Here is an 18,725-nt window from a genome sequence, read left to right as displayed (position 1 = left end):
GTATGGGGTGTGGAGGGAGACTCGGGTTGCAGGGTAGAGGTAGCACATGAGGGTAGGGATTTCAAGAAACCTGGCTTGCTTCCTTCCTAGTGCCTGTCTCCCCCATGGTACACTCCCCGTCGGTCCACTCCTACTTATTCAAAGATAATGTGGGAGAACTGCAGTCTGAAGTATCTCACACCACCAACTTGGTTGACCTGTCCTTCAAAGGCTAGCTATATATATATTTATTTTATTTTATTTTATTATTTTATTATTTTTTGCATGGGTAGGCACTGGGAATCGAACCTGGGTCTCTGGCATGGCAGGCGAGAATTCTGCCACTGAGCCACCATCGAACCACTTGCTAACTATATTTTAAAAGACAAATTCCTGAGACTTATTGGAATACATGTCATATACTTCCAAAGGTGAAAATGTTGAGTAGTTGTAGTAGGTAGAATCTTAAGATGGCCCTAATATCGCCAGCCTCTGGGAAACATATACCATCTTCTGTTGATTCAAACATATGCACAACATGGTGCTGCTGTGAGGGATTTTTCTAATGTAATTAACATACCAAATTAGCTGGCTTTGAGTTAGGGTGATTATTCGGGTGGGCCTGACCTAATCAGGTGGGGCCTCTCTATGTTAGTCTAGGAATCAGAGACAAAAAAAATCGGTGATTGGTCACACAAGGGGAATTTGATGCATGACAGGTTGACTATTGTTTGCTTAAAGTTGAAGGAAAGATGATGCAAGTAGTACAGGTTGTCTCTAATGGCTGAGAGTGGCCTCTGGTTAACACCTACCAAAATATTAAGAAACTGTGTCCAACAAACTGCAAATTACTGAATTCTGCCACAACTTTAATGATCCAGGAAGAAGACCCTGAGCTCAGTAAGTTGATATCCTTATTGTATTTACTTTCTGTTTTTACATCTGTTAGTATAATTTCAAATATCTACCCCCACCAAGTTCTTATTGAATGATATTTTTCTGTTCTGTGAAGCCAATCATTTACTCTTTATTAATAGTGCCATGTCCTTTAGATAAACACATTATTTCCAATTTATCCAAGAACTACTTCAGAATAAACACCGATAGACAATAAACAGAGTCAAAGATGGATTAGATACTACTGTAGTGCTTTAGAGACAATGGTATATGTAAACAGGTGTGCTTATTACAACTGATTTTTATAATTCAAATAATTAACATACAAAAGAGTTAGTTTTAGATGTGTACCTCCTATTTAGAAGAGTCTTTTTTTATAAACTTTCAGAAATTAAGGAACCTTAATAGTCATTCAGTCCCAATGACTTTCATAGACTAAAAAGAAGCAGACTCAGAAAATGGTGGTGATAAATTTGAGGACGTAAAATTAGATAATGTCAGTCAGTGCTAGGATATACAGGTATGCTGACTTCTAACCTGCTGGGGGTTTGGTTGGCTGGTTTTAACCACTATAAGATATTTCCTAGAACCCCTTCCTAAGCTATAGTTTAAAAATTTTATTTTAAGATTTTTAAACTAAGTTTTTACACTTACAATTAATATTTTCTACATTTGTTCCTTAAATATCCCAAACCATGGAGAAACCTCAGGAGAAAACAAACAGGAGATTTATAATTCTATCTATCTAGGTAGAAGTGCTTCTGCTTCTTGTGTTTTCCCACATTTTTAAATGTGATTGAAGGAGTTTACAGATGGGATAGAGAAAATAACATCATTTCATCCTATAAACAGAGGCTTTGACACCAATTTTTTTCAGAACAAACGTATTTTACAAAATGCAGAGTTTGAGTTCTCTTCATTTTGTCTCTTGCACCTTCCTGCTTATACCCAAAATTTGCTTAAAATGATGAAAAATAAGTAAGAAAGATAAAAAGATATAATTGCCCTCATAAGTCAACATATTCTTGACTTGTGAAAAATTGGAAGCCTTTCAGTTTGTGTTAGGGCTTGATAGCTTGTCTAATGCAAAAAGCATAAGTGGGAGTGGTAACTGGCTCAAATAATCTACTATCTCCTTGCTTTATACTTAATTCTTTGTAGACACAATGCATTTATCTTAATAATAACTTTATGAGTGACTTGGGTCAAAATCGTTTGTTGCCATGAATAATATGTCTATAAATATCTCAAGCAGTCAAAATGGCTAGCAAAAATCTACATTTAGTCAATAATTACAACAGAGCTCCATTTTTTTTCCTCTAGTGTAAGGAGACATTTCACCTTGTGCCCTGTAGACATTGTGTCAGTGGGAGGACAGGGTACAGCCTGTGACAAATGAATGACATTAATCTATAAACCCGAGGCTATAAAGACATATCTATTTTCTGTGACACTGAGATGTCAGATAGGCTAGCAAGTGCTTGATGAAGTTCAGTAACTCTACTTTCCTAGGAAACTATTTAATTTAAATACAAAATACACTGATAGACAGAGATCAGACAACACAATATTTCCTTGTCTGTCAAAATTGCTGTTATGCCCAAATCTCTACTCAATTCTAAAATAAAACAACCCCACCAAAGAAATAAATTGTAAGAAGGCAACACACATACACACACACACATTCTCTCTCTCTCATTTTAAAAGGGCTTCATGGCAGTTAAAGAAAGATTGCTTATACATTTTTTATGTATTATTATATCTAGAAAATTTAGAAAATGTACCAATTTATCTATCATTTTTCCACCTTTCTAGCTATCTACATATATTATAGGCCTATTTGTGTTTTAAAATGCTGCCACACATATAGAAGGGAAATCTAGAGTTCTTATGAATGCTGAGATATCATAAACGTGCACATTCATTGTAAGAGGTTATGCAGCTACTATCAGTTAATACTGAAAATAAAATTATAACCATTTATCAAAAGCATTATTAGCTAGAGCTAATACTTCAGAGTAACCCAAATCACCATCCTCTCCTCAAATACTTTATCATGGACTTGCTCACTTTTAAAAAAAAATCACTTTTCCTTTGCTGAGAGTTAAGCAGACAGATGGTTCACATGGTTTTCTACACAACTGTCATATGACTGAAAAAAACAAATTCACTAGGCAGTTTCTTCTTGGCCTTCTGATGGTAACAAAATAGAACAATTAATCACAGATAATATATTTTACAAATTAGAGTGAAGAATTCTATCTTATTCTACAAAAATGTAATGAAAACCTAAACCTTTAGAGATAAATCTTTGAAATCATTTCATTAACCAAGCTTAAAAACTAGTGAATATTCATTTAACACTGGTGCTGTTCTAATTCTCTAATTTTTAAAATTTTATTAGTGAAGAAATTAAGACCTATGGAGCTTAAATGATATTTCTTCTATTAATTGTAACTTAGAAAATAATGAAAGTCTTCCTATTTCCAATTTAGTTCTCTTAATATTTAAAATTGAAAACAGAATTTCTTGTAGTGACTAGGCTTTTAAAGAAACAACAATCGTTTTGTCACTAGATGAAATGATTCCTAGTAATAAAACAGCTGATGTTGTGATTATTGTTTTCTCATGTTTCCCTTAGTATTTACAATTTTTTTTTTGCAAATGCTAAAACCCACCAAAAGATAGTCACGTGAATTTGCATAACAATCCAAACACCTGAAAGCAATCAGTAAATTATTATGAACTGGCAAAAGTACATGCGATTCAATAGCTTTTTCCATTTCAGACAATGTCCACAAACCTTAATTTTTCTGTTCCAGCTTTGTACCTTGAGATTCGAGCCAGAGACAGAGGAACTGACAAAGTATCTAGCCAGTGCTTCTCATATTTTGGTTCATTAGCTGTGGGCGAGGAAGGTGATGATGGAGCCTGTGAAAAATAAATGTCAATCAATAATCATAGAATCTGCCAGAAAGCATCATATACAGGAAAGGCATGTACAAGTACCTGAACATCATGCCCCATAAAAAATAAAATTAAACACATTTTAACTGAATAAAGAACAATATGAGATGATTTTATCAAAAATCTAGAAAATAAATAAGGGCTCTTCTACTTGAATTAAAATGATTTTTCTCTTTCTCTCTCTTATTAAGTAAAATATGCATGAGAGAAAAGTCACATAGAAGGAGATGGGGAAAGAAGCCTAAATCTGAAGGGGAAAGTTAGAGATATGACAAAAGTTCTGAGCCAATTATTGCTCTAGTAAGAGAGAAAACAAACCAACTTGAAATGTCAATTTAGAACAAGTTTAGGTCTAGCATATAGTAAATGATAACCTTATACCATTGTAATGGGTATTCAGATTACATGATCATACTTATTAAATAACGGCAAAGACCCCACTGTCAGTTGAATGGAGGTGAGTTTTTCATCCTGAACAGAGTTTTGAGGTAATGAAGATGGAGGAAAGTTATCTGATCTTCAATAGGGGCTGAAGGTGTGAGGAAGACTATATGAGAAAGTGAATGAATCCATGCAAACACATTACATTACTAGATAAAGCATTCCACACGATGTGTAAATAACAAGGTGATCAGAAAACTGGCTCTAGGTGAGAAAACAGCCTATTTCTAGTTTTTTTGAAGAAGGATTCATTAGTTGCTTGGTCTATCTTATAATAGAGCCCGCAGCTCACCATGAATGAAACAAAGCATTGATTCACTCCAACCATGGACACGGACGTCCCTCAATTTATGATGGGCACCTATTTTACATTCACATAGCACCATCAAAATGATCAGCAGTGTTACCTGTGAATGCAGATGACAGGTTTTCATAGTACTTTTCAGTTTCATATACAATATCTAGCTTTATTTATTTAAGCCACACAACCAACTGTCTGGCACATACTGGGAAATCAGAGGTTGGCATAGCTGTCATTCTTAACTGAGAGATTTGGAAACTGATGGGGAAACTGAAATAAGGAAGGTATACAGGACCTAGAACTTAATGGATTAAAATTAAAATCCATTCCTTCCCCAGTTTCTCTAGTCAGCACAGAATTCTCATATTAAGACATTGGAGAAATTTCTAGGTGGGTTTCTAAAATTCTTTGTTAAATATTCAGGAAGCTGGGATGCAGATCTCATCAAAAATTTCAGAGGCACAAAAGACCCTCTAAGGATTTAAGGTTGAGCATTGCTGCTACATTCATTGAACTATTGGACTTCTGAGAATCCCAAGGTTGTTTTCCTTCTGCAGTCTCAGAGAAGGCTCCAGGTAGAGTAAACGGACTATCCCACCCAACCCTACTCAAGCTGCAGATTACTGAACAAAATTAATCACCATCTTAAAAAATAGACGACTAAAGTTCAGATCAAAAGAAAAGCAAAGATGTTGAGTCGCCAGCCAAAATATTAATTAAGAATGAAAAATTGTGTTTGGGTCACCTATCAGAAAGGATTAAACCTCAAAGTACACCAGATTTTCTGTTGTACATTTTAATTTCACCACCATTTTTTGATAATCATCATTCAGAATATAGGAAATGGGTTATATTGGTGAAAATATGGTTTTGCTGAAAAGCATGACAGATACTGGAAATGTGCTATTATTAGGAAAATTAAAGTTATTCTGGATATGTGAATTGGCTAAAATATTTTAAAATCACTCTCCACTCTAAAAATCCAGCAGGGCTCAGCTAAATTTCCAAAAAGGCTTGTGTCTAACTGTTGTAAGGTTCAATAATGGTCATCAAAGGATATTTGGGTATTAACCCCTGAAACTGTATATATTAGTTTATTTGGAAAAAAGTCTCTGCAGATGTGATTAAATTAAGGCTAATGATGGAAATATTATTCTAGATGATGTAGGTGGGCTCTAATGCAATGATATCTATCATCATAAACAGAGAGCAGAGGACTATTCAACACAGACATACAGAAAAGGAGAAAGTGATATTTCCAACAAGGAAGTGAGTGGAGCAGTATGGCTGAAAGCCAAAGAGAGTTGACAGCCACTAGAAGCTGGAAAAGACAAGGAAGACAATTTTCCCTAAAACCTTTAGAAGGAGCTTGGTACTGCTAACACCTTGATTTCAGCCCCAGTGATACTTATTTTGGACTTCTGGCCAGAACTGTAAGAAGATACATTTGTGTTGTTTTAAATTATTATAGCAGTCACAGGAAACTAATACAGCAACCATGAACTGTGGGTTCTTCTGACTATACGACTGACAGCCTCTTGCCTCTGGAATCTTTGCATTTGCTTGAATGAAACTTTTATGTAAGTTAAGAACATCTAAAGTCATGGACAGGGGCCTTCTTGAGTTACAGAAAAATTGAATGAATTGCTTCTTCCCTGTCTGCTTGTTTATAAATGTTAACTTAATAACTATCCAATATGAATTGGCATTTGGTTAGAGACTCACAACCATTATATATTGGTACTGAGACTGTGATGTAGTGGCTACATTTCCTATTTTAAGCTTCATTGACAGCATTATCTTTCAAAAATACAGGCGCAGGAGTTGGGGTAAGATGGCAGCGTAATGAGGTGTGGAATTTAGCTTATCCTCCAGAGCAGCTGGTAAATAGAAAGATTGATATTATATGAGACACTTTCTCAGACCATAATGGACTGAAGTTGGGAAATCAACAACAATCAGAGGGCTAGAAAATTCATAAATATATAGAAGGTAAACACACTCTTAAACAACAAGTGGATCAAGGAAGAAATTACAAGAAAAATCAGAAACTATTTGGAGGCAAACGAGAATGAAAACATAACATATCAACATTTATGGGATGGAGCAAATGTGGTGCTGAGAGGGAAATTTATTGCCTTAAATGCTTATACTAAAAAAGAAGAAAGAGCAAAAATTGAGGAATTTACTGTTCAGTGGGAACAACTAGAGAAAGAACAGCAAACTAACCCCAAGGCAAACAAAAGGAAAGAAATATTGAAGATTACAACAGAATTAAATGAGATTGAGACTATGAAAACAATTGAAAAAAATCAATAAAACAGAGTTGGTTTTTTGAGAAAATCAATAAAATTAATGGGCCCTGAGCTAGGCTGACAAAAAAAAAAAAAAAAAAAAAAAGAGAAATCATGAAAATAAATGAAATCAGAAATGGAAGAGGGAGCATAACCACAGACCCCACAGAAATAAAGGAGAAAGTGAGAGGATACTATGAGCAACTATATGCTAATAAGCTAGACAATATAGATGAAATGGACAACTTCCTGAAAAGGCATGAACAACAAACATTGAATTGAGAAAAAATAGACAACTTCAACAAACCAATCACAAATAAGGAGACTGAATCATTCATCAAGAAGCTCCCCAAAAAGAAAGTCTAGGACCAGATGTTTCACATGTGAATTCTACCAAGAATTCAAGAAAGAATTAGTATCAAATCCTTCCCAAAATCTTCAAAAAAATTGAAGATGAGGGAAAGCTACTTAATTCATTCTATGAAGCCAACATCACCCTAATACCAAAGCCAGAGAAAGATACCACAAGAAAATAAAAATACAGACCAATCTCCTTAATGAATATAGATACAAAAATCCTAAACAAAATGCATGCAAATCAAATCCAGCAGCACATTTAAAAGAATTATACACCATGACCAAGAGGGATTTATTACAGCTGTATAGCTGGTTCAATACAAGAAAATCAATTAATGTAATATATCATATCAATAAGTCAAAGTAAATGACTACATGATCATCTTGATTGATGCAGTAAAGCCATTTGACAAAATTCAACATCCTTTCTTAATGAAAACTCTTCAAAGGATAGCAATAGAAGGGAATGCCCTCAATATGATAAAGAGAATATATGAAAAAAACACAGCTAACAACATCCTCAATGGGGAAAAATTGAAAACTTTCTCTCTAAGATCAGGAATAAGACAAAGATGTCTTATTAACGGTCACCACTGTTATTCAACCTTGTGCTGGAAGTTTTAGCCAGAGTAATCAGACAAGGAAAAGAAAGATAAGTCAACCAAATTGGAAAGGAAAAAGTAAAACTCTCTCTGTTTGCAGATGATATGATACTACATGTTAAAGATCTCAAAAAATCTACAGCAAACTTACTAGAGCTAATAAGTGAGTACAGCAAGGTGGCAGCATACAAAAGCAACACCCCCCAAATCAGTATTGTTTCTATATACTACTGACGAACAATCTGAGGAAGAAATCAAGAAAGAATTCCACTTATAATAACAACCAAAAGAATAAATATTTAGGAATAAATTTAACTAAGGATACAAAAAATCTATGCACAGAAAACTACAAGAAATTGCTAAAAGAAACCATAGAAGACCTAAATAAATGGAAAGGCATATTGTGTTCATGTACTGGAAGACTACATAAAGTTAAAATGTTAATTCTACCCAAACTTATTTATAGATTAAATGCAATACCAATTAAAATCCTAACAAATTATTTTTCAGAAATAGAAAAACCAATAACTAAATTTATTTGGAAGGGCAGGGTGTCCCGAATAGCTAAAAAATATCTTGGGAAAGAAAAATGAAGTGGGAGGTCTCACACTCCCTGACTTTAAAGCATATTACAAAGCTACAGTGGTCAAAAGAGCATGGTATTGGCATAAAGATAGATATACTGACCAATGGAATAGAACTGAGAGTTCAGAACTAGACCTTTACATCTAAAGACAATTGACCTTTGGTAAGGACATCAAGCCAACCCAGCTGGGACAGAGCAGCCTCTTCAATAAATACTGTTTGGAGAAGTGGATATCCATATGCAAAAGAATGAAAGAGGATCCACGTTTCACACCCTATAGAAAAAATAACTCAAAATGGACCCCAAACCTAAACATTAGAGTTAAAGCCATAAAACTCTTAGAAGAAAATGTAGTGGAATATCTTATAAATGTTAATAAGGGGTGGTTTCCTAGACCTTACTCTCAAAGCATTAGGAATGAAAAAAAAAAGTAGATAAATGGGAGCTCCTTAAAATGAAACACTTGTGTGCATCAAAGAACTTTGTCAGGAAAGTAAAAAGGCAGTCTATGCAGTGGGAGACAATATTTGGAAGCCACATATCAGATAAGGGTTTATTCTCCAGGATATATAAAGAGATTCTACAACTGAACAACAAAAAGATGATACCATTAAAAAATGGGCAGAAAACATGAATGGACATTTTTCAGAAGAGGAAATACAAATGACTGAAAGGCACATGAAAAGATCTTCACCCTCACTGGCTATTAGGAAAACGCAAATCAAAACCACAATGAGATACCATCTCACAGCCTCTAGAATGGCCATTATCAAAAAAACAGAAAATGAGAATTGCTGGAGAGAATGTGGTAAAAAAGGCACACTTATCCACTGTGGGTAGGAATGTAAAATGTTACAACCACTCTGGATGGCAGATTTGCAGTTCCTTAGGAAGATAGGTATAGAATTGTCATATGATCCAGCAATCCCATTACAAGGTATATATTCAGAGGACTGAAGGCAAAGACACAAACGGACATTTTCACACCGATGTTTACAGCAGCATTATTTAGATTGCCAAGAGATGGAAACAGCCCAATTGTCCATCAATGGATGAGTGGCTAAGCAAGCGGCGGTATATACATTCGATGGAATATTACACATTTGTAAGACAGAATAAATTCCTGAAGCATGTAACAACATCGAGGAGCCTTGAGGACATTAGGCTGAGTGAAGTCAGCCAGAAACAAAAAGATAAATACTGTGGTCTAACTAATATGAACTAACATTAATTAGTGAACTTTGAGAGTTAGAGTTAAGAATACAGGTTGTCAGGAGATAGAAAGAGGGTAGAAATTGGGCATTTGGTGCTGATGGAAGGCAGATTGTATAACAGGACTGATTGTAAAAATTCAGAAGTTGATAGCACAATACTTATCTGAGGTTGCACAATATTATAAGTACACTGAATGAAGTTGAATGTGAGTATGGTTCAGTGAAAAGGGCTGGGGGCATGTATAAAACCAGAAGGAAAGATAGAGGATAAAGACTGAGAAGCTATATCTTAGAAATAACTAGAGTGGACAATGATGGAGATTAAGTGTACAAATATAAAACATTTTTGCATGATGGGAAACATATGAATGTCAATATTTGTATTGAAAATAGGATGGCATACAGGGTCAAGTGCAATGAATGCAAGCTAGTCAACAATGACATTGTAATATGCTTCCACTGAATGTAACAAAGGGATTATGCCAAAACTAAACGTCAACAAGAGGGGGGGGAGTTATGGAGGAGTGGTATGGATTCTCTGTGGAAGAAAAGAAATATCCTCACATAGATTATGGTGGCAAAAGAATGTATATTTACTCAGGTCGGACTATATGACGTATGAATAAAACTGTTCAAGATGAACAGAGAGAAACAAGTACTACAGAAAATGTGGAGAAAGAGATGTACCTATTCACTGTGGTAGGGAAGCTGAGAGGTGCAGCCCATCTGGAGGGGTGTGTGGTAGTTCCACAGAAGGCTAGGGGTGGGTGCGTATGATCCTGCAACCCTGTTGTTAGGTATATAACTGGAGGAACTGAGCGTGGGGACAGGAATGGACATTCACATACCGGTGTTTATGGCTACAGTGTTCAGATTCACAATGGATAGTGGTGGCATAAAGGTACAATGACTGGAGAACGGAAGGGAGAACTGTGGTGCATACATAAAACAAACTACTGAGCAGCTGCAAGAAGGAATGACGTTGCAAGGCATGCAACTAGGTGAATGAAGCTAAGGACAATGTTTGAATGAAATGACAGAAACAAGAAGACAAATATCATGCCACACTTATATGGACTAACTATAATATACAGACTTGAGACTTGAAGTCAAGAGCCTGTGTTATCAGGTTGGGATTTATTGTAAAGGATACTAGGTTGTAAGCTCTTGTAGCAGTCACACATATTCAGTAGTTCTGTTATTTCTAAATTGAGATACTGAGCTATTTGAGTATAACCTTGTCGTTTCCTGAAACTTCAGGTAAGTCTGTGACACGTGAGACTGTGAGTTAAAGCACTGAAGCTATGAAAAGTCAGCATAACTCCCTAGAGCAACTGGTTAAGAAGCTGAAAAAGTGATCAGATTTCAACTAGAGATGAATGAAGCTGATTTGGATAGGACTAAGGTAAATCAGAATACAGCACAAAGGGTGATATGACTCATATTTTAAAACTTCAACTTCTGAGCAGGCCATGGTGGCTTAGCAGGCAAGAATGCTCACCTGCCATGCCAGAGGACCTGGGTTCGATTCCCAGTGCCTGTCCATGTAAAAAAACAAGCAAACAAAAAACTTCAACTTCTGCATGAGATCAAAGGAAGGGATGTTTATTTAGTGCAAAATTTACATTTTGGGTAGCTAGCATTATTTAATTTAACTTGTATGATCAGTTTATTTAAAGACCATAATTACATGGAATCTTGAATAAGGCATGAGGTCTTGTTGGTTTGTACAGGCTAGAGTGATGCCATGATATATCCCAGAGTAATTTGGGCAGAGAATAAAAAGTATTTGCAAAGTCCCCTTGGGGCACTGGGGAGAAAGGAGGAAATATTAAACTTTCCCATCTAGGGAATTCCTGGTATTTTCACAAGCAGTGGGGATAACTGATTCAATAGGTTGAGCCCTTGATCTTTGGATTTATCTCTCTAAAACCTATTCCAAAAAAGGAGAAGCTAAGCCTACTTATAATTATGCCTAAGGGTCGCCTCCAGAGAACCTCTTTTGTTGCTCTGATGTGGTCTCTCTTTAAGCCAACTTGGCAGGTGAACTCACTGCCCTCCCCACTATGTGCGACATGACTCCCAGGGATGTAAATATCCCTGGCAATGGGACAGGACTCCTAGAGTGTTCTGGGACCTGGCATCACAGGATTGAGAAAGGCTTCTTCACCAAAAGAGGGAAGAGAGAAATGAGACAAAATAAAGTTTCAGTGGCTAAGAGATTTCAAACAGTGGTGAGAGGTTATCCTTATGTATTATATAGAAATCCCTTTTTAGTTTATGATGCATTGGAGTGGCTTGTGGGAAGTACCTGAAACTGTTGAACTGTGACCCAGTATCCTTGATTCTTGAAGACGATTATGTGACTATATAGCTTTTATAATGTGACCATGTGATTGTGAAAACCTTGTGTCTGATGCTTCTTTTATTCAGGATAAGGACAGTTGAGAAAAAAAATACAGATAAATAATAAATAAATAATGGGGAGTATAGGGTTAAAAATTGGGTAGATTGTAATACTAGTGGTCAATGAAAGGGAGGGGTAAAGGGTAAGTAATGTATGAGTTTTTCCTTTTTTCTTTTTATTTCTTTTCTGGAGTGATGCAAATGTTCTAAAAATGATCATGGTGATGAATACAGAACTATGTGATGATATTGTGAGCCACTGACTATACACCATGTATGGACTGTATGTGTGTGAAGATTTCCCATTAAAAATATTTTAAAAATATATGCACACACACACTGTTAAAAACTGCATGTTTCATGTGGTTGAATTGGTGTTGATTGGTTTACAACAACTGAGAGTAATTTTTTTATAGTCTTCACTTCAGGCTTCCTGGTGATTTATTTATCATTTCTTTTATTATATAACTCCTTTTCTCATTCTGCTCCCACCATAAATTATTTTTGCCTCTGTATTCTAGGATTTTATAGGAAGATTTCTCACCAAATTCAAGGGTGTGGAGGACGACAAATCAATTTTAAGGCTGGGTTGGAGTGGGACAATACAAAGCATCATAGTAAGGGGAATAGCTACATATTGAAAAGATTTTTTAACAAACCAAAAGTAAACAAAAAAATCAAACAATCAGAGGCTGATTTGGAGTTATCTTCTTAACATTCTTTATTTTATTTATTAATTCCATAGTTGAAGGCTTAAAATGAAAAGTGCTATTAATTCCATGGTTGAAGGCTTAAAATCAAAAGTGGCAATGTTGCAATATTAGAAGTTTAAGCTAGATTTCTATTGTTCATTCATTGGTATCTTTTTCTGTTATATTTTAACTTCTGGAAAAACATTTGCTTTTGGTGCACCATGTGAGCAGATCATTGGACTGCTTTCAGATTTATCATGCATTTTATACTAGTTTTACTGAAATACTCACTTGTCAGCATAAACTGCTTTTTCCTACATAGCAACTCAGTGTATTATTGTATATTGTGGATTGCCTTTCGTTATCAATATATTTTGAATTTTACCACCAGTATTTGGGTTCACAATATTATATTTAGGAGATGGGACTTCATAACTAATGATATTTTTATGTGTTTTGCTCAGTGCAGCACACCATTTGTCACTGATTCAAATGTATAGCTATAATATCTTATCATTTATTCAGAGCTATTTAACTAGTAATGAAAAACCAAAATTTAAAATTTCACACTGGATTCCAATATGCAATAAAAACATTTAAATGAGAAAATAATAGGGGTTATTTTATAAAATTCTTTAAAAATTACTTTCAAAACAATGTAAGATAAAAAAAAAAAACACTTCCATCAACAGACTGCATTCCATAATTCATTGGCCATATATTAGCATGCAATATTGTTACCTTTTAAAAAAAACTTTTTTTTCCCTTTGCCTGGGAATGACTTCTTCTCACTGAGGGGCAACTGAAAAGCCCACATTTTCATGTCAAATTAAATGTAAGTTTCCTGTGGAAAAATATTCTGTAACCAGGCAGCTGAAGGAAAATAGTTAGGTCTCCTTACTGCTATTTTACAGGCCAATGGACTTTTCTGTGGCATTAAAATGCCCCCTCACATACAGAAGATAAAGAGGGAGTAGCCTGGAAAAAGGAACAAAAGGATCATGGCTAAATTTATTTTCAGTATCTCATTCATTCTCTACTAAATGCACCATGATATATCGCTATTTGTTCTTTGCAGTAAGTCCTGAGGTCTTAACAAAAGATCTCAGAGAAACACTGAGCAGGAAGATGCAGCATTACAAGAAAAATCTGCACTTTTCTCTCCTTAGGAAACCAACATGCAAATTGTGCCCTGAAAGTCCTTCCTTCACAGTCAGGTGTCTCTGTAGACAGCTCATGTGCGACGCATAGCTTTCATACATTTAAAAAAATTCCAACCTGACTGAAGTTCATCTTCTGAAAAAAAAGAGCAGAAGTTAATGCTGATGGAAGTAAAAAACAACTTCGTGCTTTTAATATCAGCCAAAAATTGTACATCAGCTTAATAGCCTGCAGAAGTAATGAGGCGTATCCCTACCAGCTGAATCAAAACACCCATACGTTGCACCTGTCAGGTTTTTTTCTTGTGTGTGATCTTGCTACTACTGGAGTACAGAATTCAGGTAACCCAAATGTTGTAATTGCCATTTACTGCTATCTACTGCAGGAGACACCAACTTTGGATCAGAGTAAAAAGCAAAACAAACAAACGAATATGTTTTCCTCTGTTTAATTTATGATGCAGTTAAAGGTTGACAAAGGACTAAAAAAAGGTCATTTCATGTTTATATGTAATTGATTAACTCAAAGATATGTACTAGGAGATGCTTTAGTTATGAAATAAAAATTCTGAAGCTAGATGGAAAAGAAGAGTTGCTGTACTTATCTAACGAAACAAAGGCTGAGAAAAAGAGGAAAAGAGAAAGAACCATAGGATGGAGTAGGACAGACCTCCTTAACAAGCGAGTGCCACATCTGTGAGGTTGTCACAGCTTGCATTCACAACAGTCTCTTCCATTCCCCCCAAACACTATACAATGGATACATTTTTGAAATTCAAATAAAGTTATGTACCTTTAATATACTTTTAAGAAAATATCTGGATTAGAATAAAAATGTCCTGTGAGTCGTGGGACTATTTTGGAAATATTTTTCTTTCTTATACTTTTACTCTGCATTTCATTTGTCTTGTTTTGTTCTTACTTTTTAAAATTGGGTACATACGTATGTACACAGTAACACTGCAAATACATTTTTAAGTCTGTATCTGATTAAAATATCATTTTAGAAAATTTGAGAAATATAAAATGGTAAAAAAATCAAAATCACCACTTATTTTATATATTTCCTTATCTTTTTCTATTAACTTTAAAAAAAATTTCATTGAACTATATTACATATAATAATTTAAAAGATATATTTAAGATAACAATATTTATAAGTACAAGAGAGACCATAAGTGATGGGACAGGATAACATATCTGCTATTAGGGGGATTTTCTGCTTTAAATATAATACTAGTTCTTGGTTATGAAAACGATAATGATTTGTTCTGTATAACTCTTATTCATATGGGGTTACTTTTTCTTTCTTTCTCAGTAATTCTCTTTAGAACATTTTCTGAATTTATACCTTTTTTTTAGCTATTGCTGGAAGAGAACTGAACTATTCATTTGTTTTATAGGAATATCTAACAAATTGGAAGATGCTTCTGAAAAGTAAGATAAAATATGGCCTACTAGAGAGAACTGAGGACTGAGCAAACACAATAGAAGAAATAAGGAGGACAATTTTGCAAGAATTTGTTTCAGTAGAGGTTGCCGAATAAAATCAACAATACATAACTTACCTGAAATCTTGATTATGACTTACAAATAAATAAAGGAGAACCTCCTTGTTCTCTGTTTCAACTGTGCAATCTTTCAGATCTTAATCATGTTGATTTCTCCTATTCTGGTGTATGTCTTTAATATTTTTCAAAACATGTATATTTGGTGTTTTAATACTTTGTATTGCATATAAGAGAACTGAAGACAACTTTTTAGCTTAGCTCTTTTTTCTACTTTGAATGACGAAGAGGGCTCACTTTATTCTTTATTTTAAACTTCATTATTTTGGGGTAAGAATCACATACAATAACACATTCGGATTTTAAGTACACAGTTGATGAGTCTAGATAAACACATACAACCATACAACCACAACCCAAATTATGATATAGAATATTTTTACCACATCCATTCACCCCTCCCTGGAAAAAAAATTTCCTTGTGCCTATTTGCAGGCAATTTCTCCACTGCAGCCCAGAAAACACTGATCTGATTCTGTCACTACAGATTAGATTTGACTGTTTGAGAACTTCACATAAATGGAACCATAGAGTATGTATTTATGTGTGTCAGGCTTCTTTCACGCAACATAAACTCTGTGAGATTTATCCATGCTAATGTATAAATCAGCAATTCATATTTATATAATTCATTTATATCAATGAATAGTATCTTCCTGTATGCATATATCAACATTTCTTTATCCAATCACTTGTTGATGGACATTTGGTTGTTTCAGTTTGGGTGATTATAAATAACTTTCCTATATTGCCATTTAAATTGGTTTTTGATTGTTGTACCAAGCTTGCATTCCTGGGATAAACTGCGGTTGCTCAGGAGGTATTATCCTTCGCAAACATTGTTGCTTTTGATTTATTAACAGATCATTGAGAATTTTTGCATTTACATTCATGAGGAATTAAGCTTGCCCCAATATAATGCTGATACCCCTCTGCACTAATGTTTTGTTCAAACTCCATCCCCTAAGCCACATCAGTTCATTTTGTCCCAGATAATCTCTCTCTCACTTTCACTCATTTGGCAGCTGTGTTCCCAATACGATTTTTGAAAAAAATCTCTCCATATCTCTCCTACTAACTTATCATGCCAATTAGTGAAAATAAAGGCTGTTCTTTTGAATGGCAACAGACAACTCTGTGACTAAAATCTTTGCAAGTCTTTACTTTTCTCTTGGATAGACACCATATCTTTAAATTAAACAACATAGGACAAACGGAACCGAAATATTCCTTGATCTGTTTTAATTAGATACTTGAATGCACACATTTTTTAATACAAAATCTCAAAAACAGGATGTGTGAACTCTGTTCCATGAAGTATGCTTTTTTGCTTTGTGTAGTGCAGTAGGGGAAGTTGAAAGGAAGAGGACGATGTGGCCAAGTAAGTTTGAAAATTCCTGCTTGGAGTAGCACAATTGATATTAGCACAGGGCCAAGATTTCCTGTGCAAAAGAAACCGGATTTACTTTGTTTAGACTAAGCTTAGTTTAATAGGCCCTTCTCCTCCAATATTATGCTTTGGTATCTGGGAAAAAATTATCTAGGCACATACAAGACACATAATCACGGTGATAATATTTGTAATAATGATGGTGATAATGTTGGTAAGTTTGATTATGATAACAGGATAGATAGAATTGGAATGTACTCCAAAAATTATTTAATGCCATTTATTCATTTTAGAAATGAGAAAACATCCATTTAGAGAATAAAAGAGAGTTCTCATAGATTAAACTTGGTCTCTGAACTTCAGCAATAATCTTTATTTTGGTAGAGTGTTTTTTACACTTCTCATTGTATTTAGATTGAAATTGGAGTTCAGCTACTTAAAATGCAGTGAAGGATCTAAAAATTGCCAAAATAATCATACTTTCTCTTGGCAGATTTAATCTGCATATCTGAATTTACCTTCCTCCACCTGCCAAAAAAGAGACAAATTTGTGGATTTACACTTTTGAAAATATTCCTCCTTTTAACCAAAATGTTGACCTTATATCATAAAATATATGCTTTTAAAAATGAAGTTGCTTCAACAGTTATTTATATTAGATTTTTTAAATAACTTTTTTGTGGAAAACAAGATGTACTTCACTCATATTTCTTTAAAAACTTGAAAAAAATAAAGGAATCTAATATAATCTGAGAAAGATTTTTTCATAAAAATTATAAAATTTGATATGAAGCAAACAGTTATATTGCATTTTGGAACTTGGCCCAGATACAAGATTGGGGTTTTAAACCAGAACTGTTAAAATAAACAATACGAAAACTATTTTTTTCAAGATTCGAACATTTAGGAATAAGAGCCTGACCATGTAGATTGAAGGCTTAACTCAGTTTTCCATGATCTTTAAGAGGAAACTTTTCTTCAAAGGAAGGATTTTTGGTAATTATATAATTGGTTTTACTGTCAGTATCTAGTTTAAGATAAGTACATAAAGTCTTGGTTGTCAGATTATTTTGGCTGCAATAATACAAATAATACAGTACCTTTTAAATGCCATTTATATTCAATGCTTCATCTTTTTTATTTTCAAAAGCTGCAATCTCCTTGACATACAGCCGGCTTCATGATCATGTCTGGAATACGCTTTATCTATCTTATTGTAATTTTTTTTCAATTTTCCTTAGTAAGTTTGACATGATACTATTTACTTTAGAAATAAGTCTTCTCATGGTTTTCTTATCTTTCACTGTGTGTGACATTCGAGGACCTTTACAGCCTTACTCCACCCCCCACCCCCACTTCCTAAACCTCTCACTGAATGCACCTCCTTTCTGTCAATGGATCCTAAGGTAAGCATCAGCATCTCCTGGGAGGCTTTTCCCATATACATATGTCTGTTAGTTTAATGTTGAATGTCATCCTCATTGGACTCTTGATTAGCTGAACACACTAAGAAAAACACCGGAGTCTAATTGTTTTTCACACTTAGAGCAATGCCATGCTGCTATACTTTCCTTTTCTGCATTCATTCCTTCAGTGATCTTCTTCCCTCAATTACCTCCACTGAAATCTCCCTACACATCTCCTTCCTTGGCTGAAGCGCTGCTTCTCCTAGAAGATATTCATCAATCCCTTAAGCCTTACTCTAGTTCAGGTGTTTTTCTCCCGAACTGCACACCGCACAGAGAAGACGAGGCACGGAATTCTGCAGTACCAGAATTAATAAACACTAAACTGCTGTGCCCAGGCCATGCAAATTGAAATGTTTAAATTCCTCATACTTCTAAGAAAAGACTAATTATTCTATAACCATG

General features: G+C 34.6%; 1 protein-coding gene across 16 annotated transcripts in view; it reads right to left on the bottom strand.

Moving 5' to 3' along the window:
• Positions 1 to 18,725, bottom strand: part of SNTG2 (syntrophin gamma 2) — a 484,887-nt gene that overhangs the window by 177,676 nt on the left and 288,486 nt on the right. For 15 of the 16 annotated variants that reach the window (XM_077153049.1, XM_077153052.1, XM_077153057.1 and 12 more), the window contains one exon: positions 3,680 to 3,807. In XM_077153049.1, the coding sequence (XP_077009164.1) occupies positions 3,680 to 3,807 (128 nt within the window). The remainder of the gene's footprint in view (positions 1 to 3,679; positions 3,808 to 18,725) is intronic. The other variant, XM_077153045.1, reaches the window with a different exon arrangement.

Source organism: Tamandua tetradactyla, chromosome 3 (genome assembly GCF_023851605.1).
Source record: "Tamandua tetradactyla isolate mTamTet1 chromosome 3, mTamTet1.pri, whole genome shotgun sequence".
NCBI classification, from domain to species: Eukaryota; Metazoa; Chordata; class Mammalia; order Pilosa; family Myrmecophagidae; genus Tamandua; species Tamandua tetradactyla.
Note: the sequence above shows the minus strand (reverse complement) of the source record. Positions and strands in the feature narration are given on the sequence as shown.